The sequence below is a fragment of the Chaetodon auriga genome, chromosome 23 (genome assembly GCF_051107435.1).
Source record: "Chaetodon auriga isolate fChaAug3 chromosome 23, fChaAug3.hap1, whole genome shotgun sequence".
NCBI lineage: Eukaryota > Metazoa > Chordata > Actinopteri > Chaetodontiformes > Chaetodontidae > Chaetodon > Chaetodon auriga.
This window is the reverse complement of record NC_135096.1, coordinates 5,387,421-5,402,687: the sequence shown is the minus strand read 5'-3', so window position 1 is coordinate 5,402,687 and position 15,267 is coordinate 5,387,421. Positions and strand designations below refer to the sequence as shown.

The 15,267-nt window shown below is 43.0% G+C and overlaps 1 protein-coding gene across 1 annotated transcript; it reads right to left on the bottom strand.

Annotated features, from left to right (window-relative positions):
* Positions 1-2,949: 2,949 nt before the first annotated feature.
* On the bottom strand, positions 2,950-14,158 carry LOC143315643 (protein NLRC3-like). The gene is given in 10 exon segments (XM_076722969.1): positions 2,950-3,715; positions 3,884-3,930; positions 4,985-5,158; positions 5,596-5,769; positions 9,378-11,181; positions 11,336-11,552; positions 12,558-12,626; positions 13,012-13,114; positions 13,807-13,962; positions 14,070-14,158. Coding segments are annotated over 10 exon segments (3,381 nt in total). The 3' UTR covers positions 2,950-3,167.
* Between the last annotated feature and the right edge of the window lie 1,109 nt (positions 14,159-15,267).

The window sequence follows — 15,267 nt, the reverse complement described above, 5'->3', positions numbered from 1 at the left end:
ATGCTAACATTGACGCTAGACGCTGAAAAGACCTTTGATCGGGTGTCATGGCCCTTTTTATTTGGAGTGTGCCAGACGTTTGGCTTCCACCAAACTTTTATTGATTTGATGAAGAATATATATAAAGAACCAAAAGCAAGAGTCAGAGTGAATGGGATCCTTTCTAAGACTTTTAATTTAAAAAGAGGAACAAGACAGGGAGACCCATTATCCCCACAACTATTTGCTTTATACATAGAACCATTAGCGGAGAGGATTCGGGCAAGTGAAAAGGCAAAGGGTCTCAAAATTAAGGAAGATGAACAGAAATTAGCAATGTACGCGGATGATATTATGGTGTACCTCACAGATATACATAATTCATTGCCTGCGTTATTAGATGAAGTTGGAAACTATGGAATACTGTCTGGTTATAAGTTAAATTTAAATAAAACTGAAGCTATGGAAATTGGTACCCATTTGGAGAGAAACTTTAAAAAACAGTTTGACTTTAAATGGGACCAGAATAAAGTGAGATATCTAGGCATTATCATACCCAATAATTTAGACCTAATATATCATTGTAATTTCAAGAATCTGGAGAATTTAGTAAAGCAAGATCTGAATAGGTGGAAAATCTTACCTCTCACATTATTTGAAAAGATAAATATCATTAAAATGAATGTTTTGTCATGCTTTTTGTTTCTATTTCAGAATCTGCCTACATACATACCACCCACAAGTTTGAATGTTTGGGATGGGCTGCTTAGAAAATTTTTATGGGACGAAAAGAAGCCAAAAGTGAAACTTAAAATTTTGCAACAAAAAAAAAAAAGAAAGAAAAAAAAGAAAGAGGGGGACTTGCATTACCAAATGTAATTAACTACTATTACTCAGCACAGGTGAAACCAATTTTGATATGGATGAACTAAGTGACCCAAATGGAAACTCATTGAGTTTAATTTGGCTGAATCACTCAGTACTTTGATTTTCTCAGTTTTGAAAAAAGCACAGATGAAAACACAGAGTTATTCTGTATATAACACATTTAAAATCTGGAGAAGAATATGTAAAATAACCAAAGTTAAGGAACAGGAAATCACTTGTTTAAGAGAGATAGCCTGGGATCCAGATTTTATTCCAAATAGTATTGATGATGTTTTTAAAAAATGGGAGAGTAAAGGCCTCACAAGATTCTATCAAATGTACAAGGAAGAAGCAATGGATTCTTTTGAAAATACAGTAAATTACGGAAGCCCTGAAAGGCAAGGTGGAAAAAAAAAAATAAAACGGCCAATGTTTAAGTTTATCTCGTACGTATGAGTTAGTATCGATTTATCAGCTATTTATCTTGTACGTATGAGATAACTCGCAATTATTTTTTTTTTTTCACTTTTCCTTTCAGGGGCACTGGCCAAGATATTTTGGAAGAAAAAAAAAATCTGAAACGAAAGGTTTTACCTTCTCAGTTACTTTAACTACAAATATCTGCTGTAAACCACAATGGGACTGAGAGATTTCTCCATAAAATATTTATATCACATAATTTTCTATAGAATTATGAATGAAAGCTCCATGTGACAACATGTAGCTGTTCCGCCACTGAGAGTATGCCACGTCATCCAGACTGACCTGCCATGCAAAAGTGAGCCGCAAGCGGTAACTAAACTAGCCACTGGTAACTAAGTGGCGTGCTCTGATTGAGTGGAGATGCAATCTATATCTATCTATCTATCTATCTATCTATCTATCTATCTATCTGAGAATGTCTTTTTATTTGCGTTATGTCGGTTTGTGTAATTTATGGTACCACTCAAACAAATAACAAGAATCTGGAAAAAGTTGGAAGCCCCCAAAGTAAATAAATGGCTAGAGACTGTAGAGAATATTTATAGGATGGAGAGGGTAACTTATAGAATTAATAAGAAAGAAAAGTTGTTGGAAAGAAGATGGGCTCGTTTTAAATTAAAGCAACTAGATATATCCTCTGCATACAGTAGAGATGAAGCCTTAAAAAAAAAAAGGAAAAAACTACTTACCGTTTATGTGCGCATTTATATTACTGTTGTATTTGTTGTAATTGCGTGCGTATTTTTTGCTGGGTAATGTTATTTTTAAAAAATTTTTTTTGCTTACTTTTGGGGTATTTGTGTATATGTATTTTAAGTTCTGAAAGGTTATGTTTGACTGTGCCACACGGGTGAAAGATAACAAAAAACTAAATATTGTGTCAAGTTATTTAAATAACAGGATGTGTATTGTAGGAATGTCGTATACTGTACTGACACAATTAAGTATAAAAATAAAAAAAGTTTCCTTTTTTTCAGTTGTTTCTCATATACCGTTGAAGTTTGAAGACTTTTCTAAAAGTCTTTGACAGATTTGTTTAACAATGATTTCCAAACTTTTCTGCTTTCGAAGATGAAACTTGACCCCAAATCAAAGTTTGAGTCACAAACAGTATCACGACATGTTATCAGCCACCAAAACCTCTGCTGGTCAAACTGAAGACTTGTTGATGGTAATAAAGTTGTTTGAATGAAGTGGACGTCTGCTAACGAGGTCCACGTCCCTCAGGTTGTCTCTGGTGTTGAGGGAACCCTGTGCTGCTCTCGCTGTGGTCACTTGTCTTGGATTTTGAAGGTTGCTGTCACCTTCCTCATGTCTTAATAAGTCAACAAACAGTTCAAGTGTTCTCAGCCATCAGGAATTAGTTTGTGCTCACTTGATTCTTGGTTCAGCTCGATGTTGTTGAGTAAAATGAACCATGAAAACACAACATGAAGTGAAACAATCAAGATGATATCTGATATTTTAACGGTTATCGGTCTCCTTGATTTCCCTGAAAAAACCGTATCGGTGGACCTCTAGTCCTGATCTGAGAGACACAACAAACACTCACAGTAACATTCAGCTTTGATTGGAACAAGATCCAGAATTGAAATCAACACACAGCTGAAGGTTCAAGTCAACAGTGTTTCCACAGTTTAATGATCACAGCTTCCATCTTTAAAGGACTGGAAGTGGAAGAAGTTCACAAAGTAAATGAGGAATCTTTTCAATCATTTTCAACAAAGTTCATTGATCAGTTTATTCCAATAACCTGAAAGACTGATGTGACTGAGATCCTGCACAGACTCAACTGATCTGTTCAGCAGTGTTTCTCTAACAGGAGGAGACTCTCCCTCCTACAGAGGACACAGAGACACTGAGGAACCAGACCAGGACCTGAAACCGAACCCAAAGCCAGGATAAAGAGGTTCAGTGAATGTGGTGTTGAAGGTGTGGAGGTGGATCAGTGAGTCAGAGGAGACTCTGTAGAAGGACAGAGTGCCAGCAGGACAGTCCACATACACTCCTACTCTGTGAGAGACAGAGGAGGAGGAGGAGGAGGTGGTGGACATTGTTCTGTTATTGTGACAGACAGAGTAACGACCATCAGAGCAGAAGAGTCTCCAGGACTGATCATTCCCTCCAAACAAACACTCTCTACTGTTTCCTTTCCTTCTGATTCTTCTGTAACTCACTGATACATAAACCTCTCCTCTCCACTCAACCTCCCAGTAACAGCGACCAGTCAGACCAGTTCCACACAGCAGCTGAGGCCAGCAGTCAAACCTGTCTGGATGATCAGGATATGACTGATCCTCCTTCACATACGTCATCGTCCTGTTGTTGTCAGACAGTTTGATGTTTCTGTTCACTGTGTTTGTGTCCAGTTTGAGTTCACAGGAATCTGATGGAGGGAAGAAGAAGAAAACAGCTGCAGTTATTGATCCATCATCTGTTGATTGATGGACAGTTTGATGATGACATCAGAGATGTGAATGAGTGATGTCACAGTTTGAAGATGGCTGAATGTGCTCTGCTTTGTTTTCATCAGTCAAATTAAAGACACACTTACACTTCCTCAGACCTGGTCTCAACCATCGGACTCCAGCAGGCTCCACCCTGAAAGGAGGAGGGGGGTCAGAGCAGCACGTCCTCTTTCAGCATGCAAACATGGACGTTACATCACTCTCATACACACAAACACAACATGTTGATCCGGCCTGCTTCTCCCTGCTGCCCCTAAACCTCTTCAGCTCTGCTCAGACACTGACAGCGACACTGATTCTCTCTCATCATTAAATCTGCCTTCATCAGCTCATTTCCTCATTTCAATCTGTTGCTGACTTCTATTCTAAGCTGCTTCACTCATTGATCGCTCTCTCGCTCTCCCACCTGTGATGATCAATAATCAGTCTGACTTTGTCTTCACTGAACAAACCAACAGAGCTTTAATCATTGATTATTGGACACGGTTCTCCTCGTCGTGTCCCATATGTGACCATGCTTCATGTGTTCATTAGAAGTGTGAATACTGTCAATAAATTCAATATCTGAGACAAGTCATCATGACTCTGTTGTGTGGAAATCTTTTCATGTCAAACTTCCTGAAGTTCACCAGGACAAGAAGAGCCACTTGATGTCTGCACATGGAAATATTTACAAGCCATGTTTGCTGTGAAGACCATGTTCAGTCCAATTGTTCTCCACTGATGAAGGAACAGTCCAACATTTTGAGAAAAACACTTGAATGAAGCATCTCAAAAGTCCTGCTCTGTCCTGTGGTTGTCAGGTTCCAGCAGTTTGAACTAAATGGAACTGCTCTGGACTTATTGGAAGCTTGTTTTTATGTCTTTTGAGGACAAAAAGGACATTTGTCAAACTGACAGACAGTTCTTTTTCCATGCAGAGATCTGTCCAAACTGCATCAATTATGACCAACAGGTCATTATCATGTTTGTTCCTGGAGATGTTCTCCTTAAGACCTCCAACACAAATATGTCCTTTTCATGTTCAGCCAGTGTTTATGTTCTGATCAAAGAACAAAGGTTTCCTACATGTGTGATTGTTCATGTCTCACTCACATCCACCATCAACCAAAAAGACAGACAACATGTTTTCAGCTCTTCCTCCTCTTTCACACTGACTGACTGTGGCTGCAGCAGCCTCTTCATACCTGAGAGTGTCCAGTCTGCAGTGAGGATCCTCCAGTCCAGCAGACAGCAGCTTCACTCCTGAGTCTCCTGAATGATTGTAGCTCAGGTCCAGCTCTCTCAGGTGGGAGGGGTTGGATCTCAGAGCTGAGGCCAGAGAAGCACAGCCTTCCTCTGTGATCAGACAGCCTGACAGCCTGCAAACACACAGAACAACACACATGGAAGATCATCTGAGGGTCCTGCTGTGTCTGTCAAATCATTGCTCTCAAAATGCAGAGATCTGATAGGCTGAGCAGCATCATGTGGGAGGATTTACAACACATAATAATTCTCAACAGTTTCTGTGTATGAGGTCAATGACTTCACACTCGACACTTCACTTCCTGAAGGTCCTCAGCGACACCTTTGTGGTAATTAATTATGACTGAATCAGGAATAAAGTGACGTCCACTAATCAAAATCACGTGACAACAACACAGAAATGAGGATTTCCATCTTTGCCAGACTTCATGAATGAAAGGAACATTGAGAGAAAAAAGCTGCAAATCAATATATGTATATGTCAAACATGGACTTCTGAGGTGAAAGAAAGACATCAACGCTTTTACAACAAAAAGTAGCTTGATCTGACCTGAGAGTTTCCAGTGGACAGTGTGGACTCTCCAGTCCAGCAGACAGCAGCTTCACTCCTGAAACCTCCAGGTTGTTGTTACTCAGGTCCAGCTCTCTCAGACTGGAGGACTGGGATCTGAGGACTGAGGACAGAACTTCACAGCTTCTCTCTGAGAGGTTACAGCCACTCAGTCTGAAGAAGAAGAAGAAAAAGAACATTTATTTTAAAATGTTGAGTCTCTTCTCTGCATGTGTTCAAATCTTTGCTGTTCCATCATAAACATGTTGTAGATGTTGATTCATTGTCTTCATGTCTGTAAGAACACAGTCATGTGTCCTTCATGAGGGGACAGTGTCAGATCTGAATCCAGTTCCTGAGTCTCATATTTAAACCTGCTGGATGAAGTTTAAAGTTTCAGACTCTCGAATGTGCAGTTAGAAATAAACAGGAGGCTCTGAGAGTGACTGAGTGCTGAAACAAATATATGAAGTGAAAGATTTAAAGGATCAGCAGTTTTCTGCCAGCATTCCTCTCTCGTCTTATGTGCAGCAACAGTCTTGATTTTCCTCTTTTATTTTTTACATTCTCCAAAGCTCTCCATTATAACAGCCTGTTCCTCTGGACTGAAGGAGGGGGGACATGATTGGTCCTTTTTGTGGTGACAAAGAGTCAGATGATGGAGCAAACGTCTCTTTTTATGGGAACGTGCACAGAGCCTGATGAAGGAAACCTGAGTTAACGAAGGAAGCTGATAACCACCGTCGTGATGCCGTTATCTCTGCCTGGAGTTCATGTTTAGTTGAGGCAGCTCACACAGAGGAAGCCTGGCTTGGTCCAATTTGTTTTGTCCTTCATCCCACTGAGCTTCACATGAGACAGCCTCTGTGCTGGACTCAAACTGCTGACTCATAGTCCTTCAGAATTCATGCTTCCCATGACTCAGCACTCTGATCAATAGTCAATTCATCAGATTTAATGACCCATGCTGCACTTTGTGAAACCTCACAGTAGAAAATATTCCTGCACACATTTTAATTACAGATACGCAAAATATTTCTACAGCGACAAAACTTTATGACACATCTGCAAACTTGAATTTTAGGGATTTTTGTTTTTAGTTCACACATTCAAACGTGCACACATTTTTCTGAAATGCACAGAAAAGATGATCTACAACTGCAGGCTGGGAAATTTTTCTGATCATCATTTCACAAACTCAAAACCATCAATCTGTCAGAGATCTGAAGACAAACAAAACAGACTGAAAGATTCAAATCCTGACATGAGAGAGACCTTAAACTAAATGCATCTCTAAATGTACAGAACTAACTTAAATCTGTCAACACAAACAGTAATTTGATCTGACCTGAGAGCTTCCAGTGCAGTGTGGACTCTCCAGTCCAGCAGACAGCAGCTTCACTCCTGAATCCTGCAGGTTGTTGTTACTCAGGTCCAGCTCTCTCAGACTGGAGGACTGGAATCTGAGGACTGAGGACAGAACTTCACAGCTTCTCTCTGAGAGGTTACAGCCACTCAGTCTGAAGAAGAAGAAGAAGAAGAAGAAGAAGAAGAACAATTATTTTAAAATGTTGAGTCTCTTCTCAGCATGTGTGCAAATCTTTGCTGTTCCATCATAAACATGTTGTAGATGTGACAATAAATCATCAGTGAATCACGAATAAACAGACATCCAGAAACCAACGTCACATGACATAAAAAATGAATCTGGGAGAAAATGAGGCTCGTTGATATTTTGAGTTTTTGTGAAATGATGATCAGAAATAATTTCACAGCCTTCAGTCGAACATCGTCTTTTGTGTGCATGTAAAAAAATAGTATGCACCAGTCTGAATGTATGAGTTGGATTTAAAAAATCTCACAAATCAAAGTTTAGCTGTAGAAATATTTTTCCATGTTTGAAAAGGTTTTGTGCAAACACATAATCTGAATATACTTCAGATATTTTCAGCAGTGAAGTTTCAGAGTCTGAGAGACTGAAACACAAATTTCCTATCTTTGTGAGTGACACTGAAGTTTCAGCTACAAGTTCACTGAGCTGGTAGGAAATAATTCACTGAGCGTCTCTCAGTCCACGCAGGCGTCCATTCATTGTCCTCATGTCTGTAAGAACACAGCTGTGCTGCTGTTCCACTGACTGAAAGCTCAGAGTTGTGTGATATATTCAGAGGAACAGTTTGAGTCAGCCATAGAGGCTGTGTTCTGTGGAGCTCTGGTTGTGTCTGTGGTTGAGGCTGTCACAATCCCTCCTGATGGCCACACACATCAAGCACCACTTTGCTTCATTCTCTGGCGAGCTGGACCCAGACCCAGCTCTGAGACTGGACCAGCACCTGCCAACAGCAGTCTGTCCAGCCATTGGATGGACCCTGCAGTCGCCATCTTCCCTGATGAGTCCTCTCTCTCTGGTCAAAACAAACCCTGCCCTGCTGCATCAGTGATTTTTCCAGGCTCGGTGTGTGTGGAGGGGCAGCCGGAGGCAGGTGGTGCCGTGGACTCCAGTCTGTGACTCTGTCCAGCCCAGAGACACTCCGTCAGCAAAGGGTGGAGCAGCACCAGGCCAGGTGGGAGGGATGATCACTGCCTGATCTGAGGATTGGTTGTGGTCAGGATTACCCACTCAGGCCGGAGAGTGACAGAGACTGTGACAGCCAAAGAGGTCGGTGTGTTTCCCGGGAAAACTACAGCTCACAATCCACCGTATGAGCACGCCGGCTGTTTGTTTTACAAAGCAAACAAGAGAAAAACACAACCAGAGGGCTGAACTCCAAACAGAGACCAATGGTCAGCAGGTCTGTTGAGCTGAGAACAGTTTTCAGTGTTATGAAGGCGTCTCTCTCTTAACCTGGTTAGATCTGTGTGGTGACTGACTGCACACCTGACCTGCTCCAGACGAGGTTCTGTTCACAGTTTCAGACTGAACTTTAATTCTTCCTCTGATGGTTTTCTCTATGAGGATCCAGACTCTCAGCTGAGGGAATACGTTCTGTCTGCAGACCTGCTGAGCCAGACGTTCAAAGCCGTGTGACCACAGCAGAACAAACCTGATGCTTCATGCTGTTTTCAGCCACAGGAACCTTCTTGCATTTAGCTGGTAATCAATCATTTTGTCTCTGTTTGCTTCAGGTCACATTAACATTTTAAATCTGACACAGCAAATCTTCAACACACTAAAAGAATGATGAAGGTACAGAATCTAGAGACCTAGTTTTATGTTTGGCCCTGATTTACTGTCAGTTTCATTTTACACTGCTGGTACTGCAACTAATAGAACAACTGATGAGTTTATTGGTATTTATCATCGGCTCGTAGCTTTCTGTCAGCATGTCTCTCTTGTCTTATTTGCAGGGACAGTGTTGATGAAGCAAACATCTCTTCTTTTGGAATCTGCACAGAGGCTGATGAAGGAAACCTCAGTGAACAAAGAAAGCTGTTTTGTCAAACTTACATCGTAGTTCATCCTCCAGAGCTACACATGATACAGCCTCTATGCTTGTCAATACAAACAGGAACTTGATCTGACCTGAGAGTTTCCAGTGCACAGTGTGGACTCTCCAGTCCAGCAGACAGCAGCTTCACTCCTGAATCCTGCAGGTTGTTGTTACTCAGGTCCAGCTCTCTGAGACTGGAGGACTGAGATCTGAGGACTGAGGACAGAACTTCACAGCTTCTCTCTGAGAGGTTACGGCCCCTCAGTCTGAAGAGACACAGGAAGGAAGCAAACAGTAAGTTAGATATCAGAGTATTTATTGATGAAGAAACTTTACTATCTCTGTACTTACAGAACTTTGTTGGAGGCTTTGACCACTGGCAGCAGCCTCAGAAGAGCCTCCTCTGAAGCAGAGAATTTCTTCAGGTCAAACACATCCAGATGTTTTTCTGATGACAGTAAGATGAAGACCAGAGCTGACCACTGAGCAGGAGACAGTTTATCAGTGGAAAGTCTTCCTGAACTCAAGGACTGTTGGATCTGATCCACCAGAGAACGATCATTCAGTTCATTCAGACAGTGGAACAGATTGATGCTTTGCTCTACAGAAGGTGTCTCTCCAATTTTCTTCTTGATGTACTCGACTGTTACCTGATTGGTTTCTGGGCCACTTCCTGTCTGTGTCAGCAGGCCTCGTAGGAGAGTCTGATTGGTCTGCAGTGACAGACCCAGGAGGAATCGGAGGAACAAGTCCAGGTGTCCATTTGGACTCTGTAAGGCCGTGTCCACAGCACTCTGGTATAGCTGTGTTAGTTCATGTTCTCTGTCTCTAAAGACTTTCGACCACCAGGAGGTTGCTTGTTCTTCCGACAGCAGATTGACTCCAGATTTGATGAAGGTCAGATGGACATGAAGAGCAGCCAGAAACTCCTGAACACTCAGATGGACGAAGCAGAACACCTTGTCCTGGTACAGTCCTCTCTCCTCTTTGAAGATCTGTGTGAACACTCCTGAGTACACTGAGGCTGCTCAGATATCGATGCCACACTCTGTCAGGTCTGATTCATAGAAGATCAGGTTTCCTTTCTGCAGCTGCTCAAAAGCCAGTTTTCCCAGAGACTCAATCATCTTCCTGCTCTCTGGAGTCCACTGAGAATCTGACTCAGCTCCTCCATCATACTTCATGTTCTTCACTTTGGACTGAACCACCAGGAAGTGGATGTACATCTCAGTCAGGGTCTTGGGCAGATCTCCTTCCTCTCTGGTCTTCATCACATCCTCCAGAACTGTAGCAATGATCCAGCAGAAGACCGGGATGTGGCACATGATGTGGAGGCTTCGTGATGTTTTGATGTGGTCGATGATTCTGTTTGCCTGCTCCTCGTCTCTGAACCTCTTCCTGAAGTACTCCTCCTTCTGTTCATCAGTGAACCCTCTGACCTCTGTCACCATGTCAACACACTCAGGAGGGATCTGATTGGCTGCTGCAGGTCGTGTGGTTATCCAGAGGTGAGCAGAGGGAATCAGGTTGCTCCTGATGAGGTTTGTCAGCAGCACATCCACTGAGGTGGACTTTGTAGCATCAGTCAGGATCTCATTGTTGTGGAAGTCCAGAGGAAGTCGACACTCATCCAGACCGTCAAAGATGAACAAAACCCTGAACTCTTCAAACCTGCAGATTCCTGCTTCTTTGGTTTCAGGAAAGAAGTGATGAACAAGTTCCACCAAGCTGAACTTTTTCTCTCTCAGCACATTCAGCTCTCTGAAAGTGAATGGAAACATGAACTGTATGTCCTGGTGGGCTTTGTCTTCAGCCCAGTCCAGAGTGAACTTCTGTGTTAAGACCGTCTTCCCAATGCCAGCCACTCCCTTTGTCATCACTGTTCTGATTGGTTCATCTTGTCCAGGTGGTTTAAAGATGTCTTCTTGTCTGATTGTGGTTTCTGGTCCGTGTGGTTTCCTGGATGCTGTTTCAATCTGTCTGACCTCATGTTCATCATTGACCTGTCCAGTCCCTCCCTCTGTGATGAAGAGCTCTGTGTAGATCTGATTCAGGAGGGTCCGCTTTCCTGCTTTAGCGATCCCCTCAAATACACACTGGAACGTCTCCTTCAGGTTAGATTTAAGTTGACGCTGACAAACTGGAGCAAATAGTTCTGAATGAAGACACAACAAATAAATCAATAAGTGATTGATAAAGTTCAGATGAGATTTTAATGTCCTTGTCTAAACATATTTTGGTCCATCTGTTGAGACATCAGTGAATGTTCCACTGATCCAGCAGTTAAACCTTTAGAGAAATCCTCTTACTGCTCTGCAGACACTCAGCCAGCTCCTCCTCCTTCATTCTAATCAGGAAGTGCTGTGTGATCTTCAGAAATGCCTCTCTGCTGCTCCTCCTCTGCTCTGCATCGTCATCCTCATCCTCCCCCTGACTCTCTAAGCATTCTGGGTCATCTGGACTCAGAACCGTCTTGATCTTCTTCAGCTCGTTCTTCACAAAAGAGACAATGTTCTCCTCCAGCAGCTGGAACAGAAGATGATATGAATGACACAAAGTGAAATCATGGAAGCAAACATCAGATCCATGTTGGACAGACTGACAGTCCACTGGTCTAAAAAGTGAGTGAGTCTTTATTCGTGACATTAACACCTATATGCTTCTTCCCAGAGGTGTTACAGTCACATGATCAAAGATGATTTGTCCGTCTGTCCCCCCATAACCCCACGCGACCTGGAAACTGTCCAGGTCCTGAGCAGCTCTGTAAAAGCTGAACTCAGCAGTCTGGACTTCACCATTCTCACAAACACAGGAACCACATCTACATTCAAGGCTTCCTCCACCGTACTCCTCCGGCTCACACACACCGCCATCTTAGCCTGTCCTCAGACAAAGTTCAGTAACTGACATTTGTTCTTTCTTTGGCGAGTGTACTTAAAACCAAAGATAAAAACCTGCTGTGTAAAGACTTCTTCACATCTACTAAAAAAGGCCTCCAGCAGCACAAACAGAGTCCTGAGACGAGTGCACTCTGAGAAGCGGTGAAACACCGTCTCTCTGTGGCTGCAAAAGGGACATTTGTCCTCTACTGCAGCATTAACCACAGAGATGAAGGAGTTCACTGCCACGATGCCATGGAGGATCCTCCACTGCAAGTCTGCCTGTTTCCTTGTTAAAGGAGGCTTGTATAAAGACTTAAATGCAGGTTTAAAGTCAGGATTTAAACCCCAGTATGTCCTCCATGGGGTGTCACTGTGCCTGTTCAGTTTGCTCTGGTCCAAGGTCTTTACCATCAGTTTGTATAATGACTTCCCTGAGGCATCCTCCAGAACAACACCTGCAGGGTCGACAGGCTCGAGTAAAGGACCAGAACAGTTTTTAAAACCAGTCAACAGTCTGACGGCAGCATACAGAGCAGTTGAGTCTCTGATCCATGTTGGACAGACTGACGGTCCACTGGTCTAAAAAGTGCAGCGTGGAGATTATTGTCAACAGAACAGATGTGAAAGTAGCTGTTGTACATGTACAGACCATAAATATGGAGTCCAGGTGAGTTTGATGCTGCTGGGCAGACTGACCACTGGGAACCTCTGAGCTCTCCTGGTGGACTCTGTGGAGAAATCATGAAGAATTAGCTCACATCATGTCCGTCCACACAGAGACAAACACCAGCTGAAGGTCCTTTGAGCTGATCAGATGGTTTCCACTGACATTAAAGTGTTGCTCGTACTGCTGATCCCACCGTGAATCAACAGTCCAGTCTGCATTTCTGTGCAGCTTTCACTTTACTCAGCATCACACAGCTCACACAAGCTAACTGGATGCTACCTGTCCAGCACAAATTGGCAGTGAGTCACAATAAAGTGAGTGAAACATGAGAAAAGCAAAGAGAGAAGCAGAGAATACTGGATCAAAGCAAAGCTGAGGGTGATTTCACATCCAGCTGTGTTTCAAATGAAAGCTGGAACGTTCTTCTCTGGACTACTTTAAAATCAAAGAGGCGACCCATCGACCGTTCATTCTTCAAGGACACACAGCTGGGTCCAGGTCCAGGTCCAGGTCCAGCAGAGGCTGGTCTACCATAGATCCTGTCAGACACAGAGGAAGACCACCAGAGATGGAAATTCACTTTTTCTTCTTCAGACTCAGAAGCTGCTGGAGAAACTAGCAGCTATCAACAAGAAAAGGATCAACACACCAAAGTTCAATCAAACATGAAGCTGAATGATTTCAGTTTGTAGATCATCGCTTCATTTGTCCATCAAATCTTGGACCAAAGCAGGACTCAACGGACTGATTTCTGAGCAGATTTTACTGTGATTGACAGACAACAAACTAAACTGTGGAGTCCATCAGCACCGACTCTGTTGGTCTGTTTTCTAACGTTTGCATCACGAGACTCAGCACAAATATCCTGACTGTTATTTAGAGACGATGGTCACTGAAGCATTTTAGTCCAACATTCAAAGAGGAAGTTTGATGGTCAAGAGACTTCGGAAGGTCCCCACTGGATTTGTGCTGAAGCCTCATATTATCCTCAGCTTTCAGTGTCCACATGTGGACATGTCAGTGCTGTTTAGGGACAGACTGGACAAATGTCCTTTAATACTAATCTAGCTCTAACCTTCATCATCATTCTAGGACAACATGAACATTAGAAGGACAACTGGTCAGACTGGATTTAATGGGGACAAACATCAGCAGTGGACAACATGAGGAGGACATATGGACATTTCAGGTCAAATTGTCCATCACGAGTTTAATACTGAGAACAACTTACTGTCTGTCAGAGACATGTTGCTGTTTAAAGTCAATGAGGCGACCCTTTGACCGGTCACTCCTGAAGGACACACAGCTGGGTCCAGGTCCAGGTCCAGGTCCAGGTCCAGGTTTGAGTCCAAGTCCAGCAGAGTCTGGTGGGTCCTGCTGTTCTGGCCTTCAACACAACACACACAGAGCTTTGAGTGTGAATAATGATGGTGGAGAGATTCTAGTTCTCTGACATGGAGACGAGTCCTGGACAGTCAGAGATCCTGGTCTCACCTCTGAGCTTCGGTCTGGCCATCATCGTCCCCACACAGACTGGTTTTAGAGGGACGGACTCCCTCCTCTCTGTCCTCACACCGATTCATGCTGCTGAACTCACATCAGCTCACACACACTTTGATCTGGAGAGGAAACACAAATCATTCATGTGCACATCAGCTGAAATCATCCTTTCATGGTTTCACCTGTCCAAATATCAGCTGCTGCTCCTCTGATTGGCTGTTATCTCGTCTTTCATATCAGTGTCAGCTGAATGCAGTCAGACAGCAGTGTGAGGCCGAGCCGCTGTACTTCTATCAGTCCACTAGATGGCGCCATGAAGCTGCAGTGAAGTGAACACACACTTGATGGCTGGACAACCGTTGACATCCACTGACACACACTGACTGAATCTGACAGGAAGCTTCAGTTTGTGGAATATTCAGTAAATTCAACATGACTGAAAGTTTCTTTACACCTGAATGATCCTCGATCATCGATAAGTGAAGGAGAAAGTCAAATATTTACACAGGAGAAATTTAAAATAGCAGAAATAATCAAACAAAATACAAGCACATCTAGACTGTACTTAACTGCAGTACTTGAGTAAACTAGTTACTTTCCACCACTGAGAGATCGTTTCAAAATAAAAGCCTGTCTCAATCAAGCCCTCTCAGGTCATATTAAAAGAGGAATCTTTGATTTGATTCTTGATCACATTGAAGCACAAAGTGAGAAAAAGCAGCGACACTCGTTGCTGTTGGAGGAGAGTTCAGAGCTCTGACAGCTCATTTAGTGACACAGTTACAGACTGAATTGAGAAATAAAAGGTTTCAGCTCCTCACAGCCTCTGAATGCTCCTTCCTGCTGTCTCCACATCAACTATTGAGGATCAACTCGCTCTGCTTCTGCTCTTATTCCAGCGTTTACACTCACAAACATCCACACAACATGGCCGATGTTTTTAACGGAGCTGCTTTCAGCTCCTTCGTCCAGAGTTCACAATTAAACTCAGAGTTTGGAGAAACGATGGACGGAGCTGCAGATCGATGCCGTTTGTGCTGAAGCTAAGCTAACAACAGCTGGACTAAAAAACACCTGAAACGAGTTACTTTACCTTCAGCTGGAGCTTCAGAGGAGAAAACAAACTGCGACACACCGAAGGCAGGAAGTGAAAGTAAAGTTCAGACAGGAAGGAGCAGAGAGAGAGAGAGAG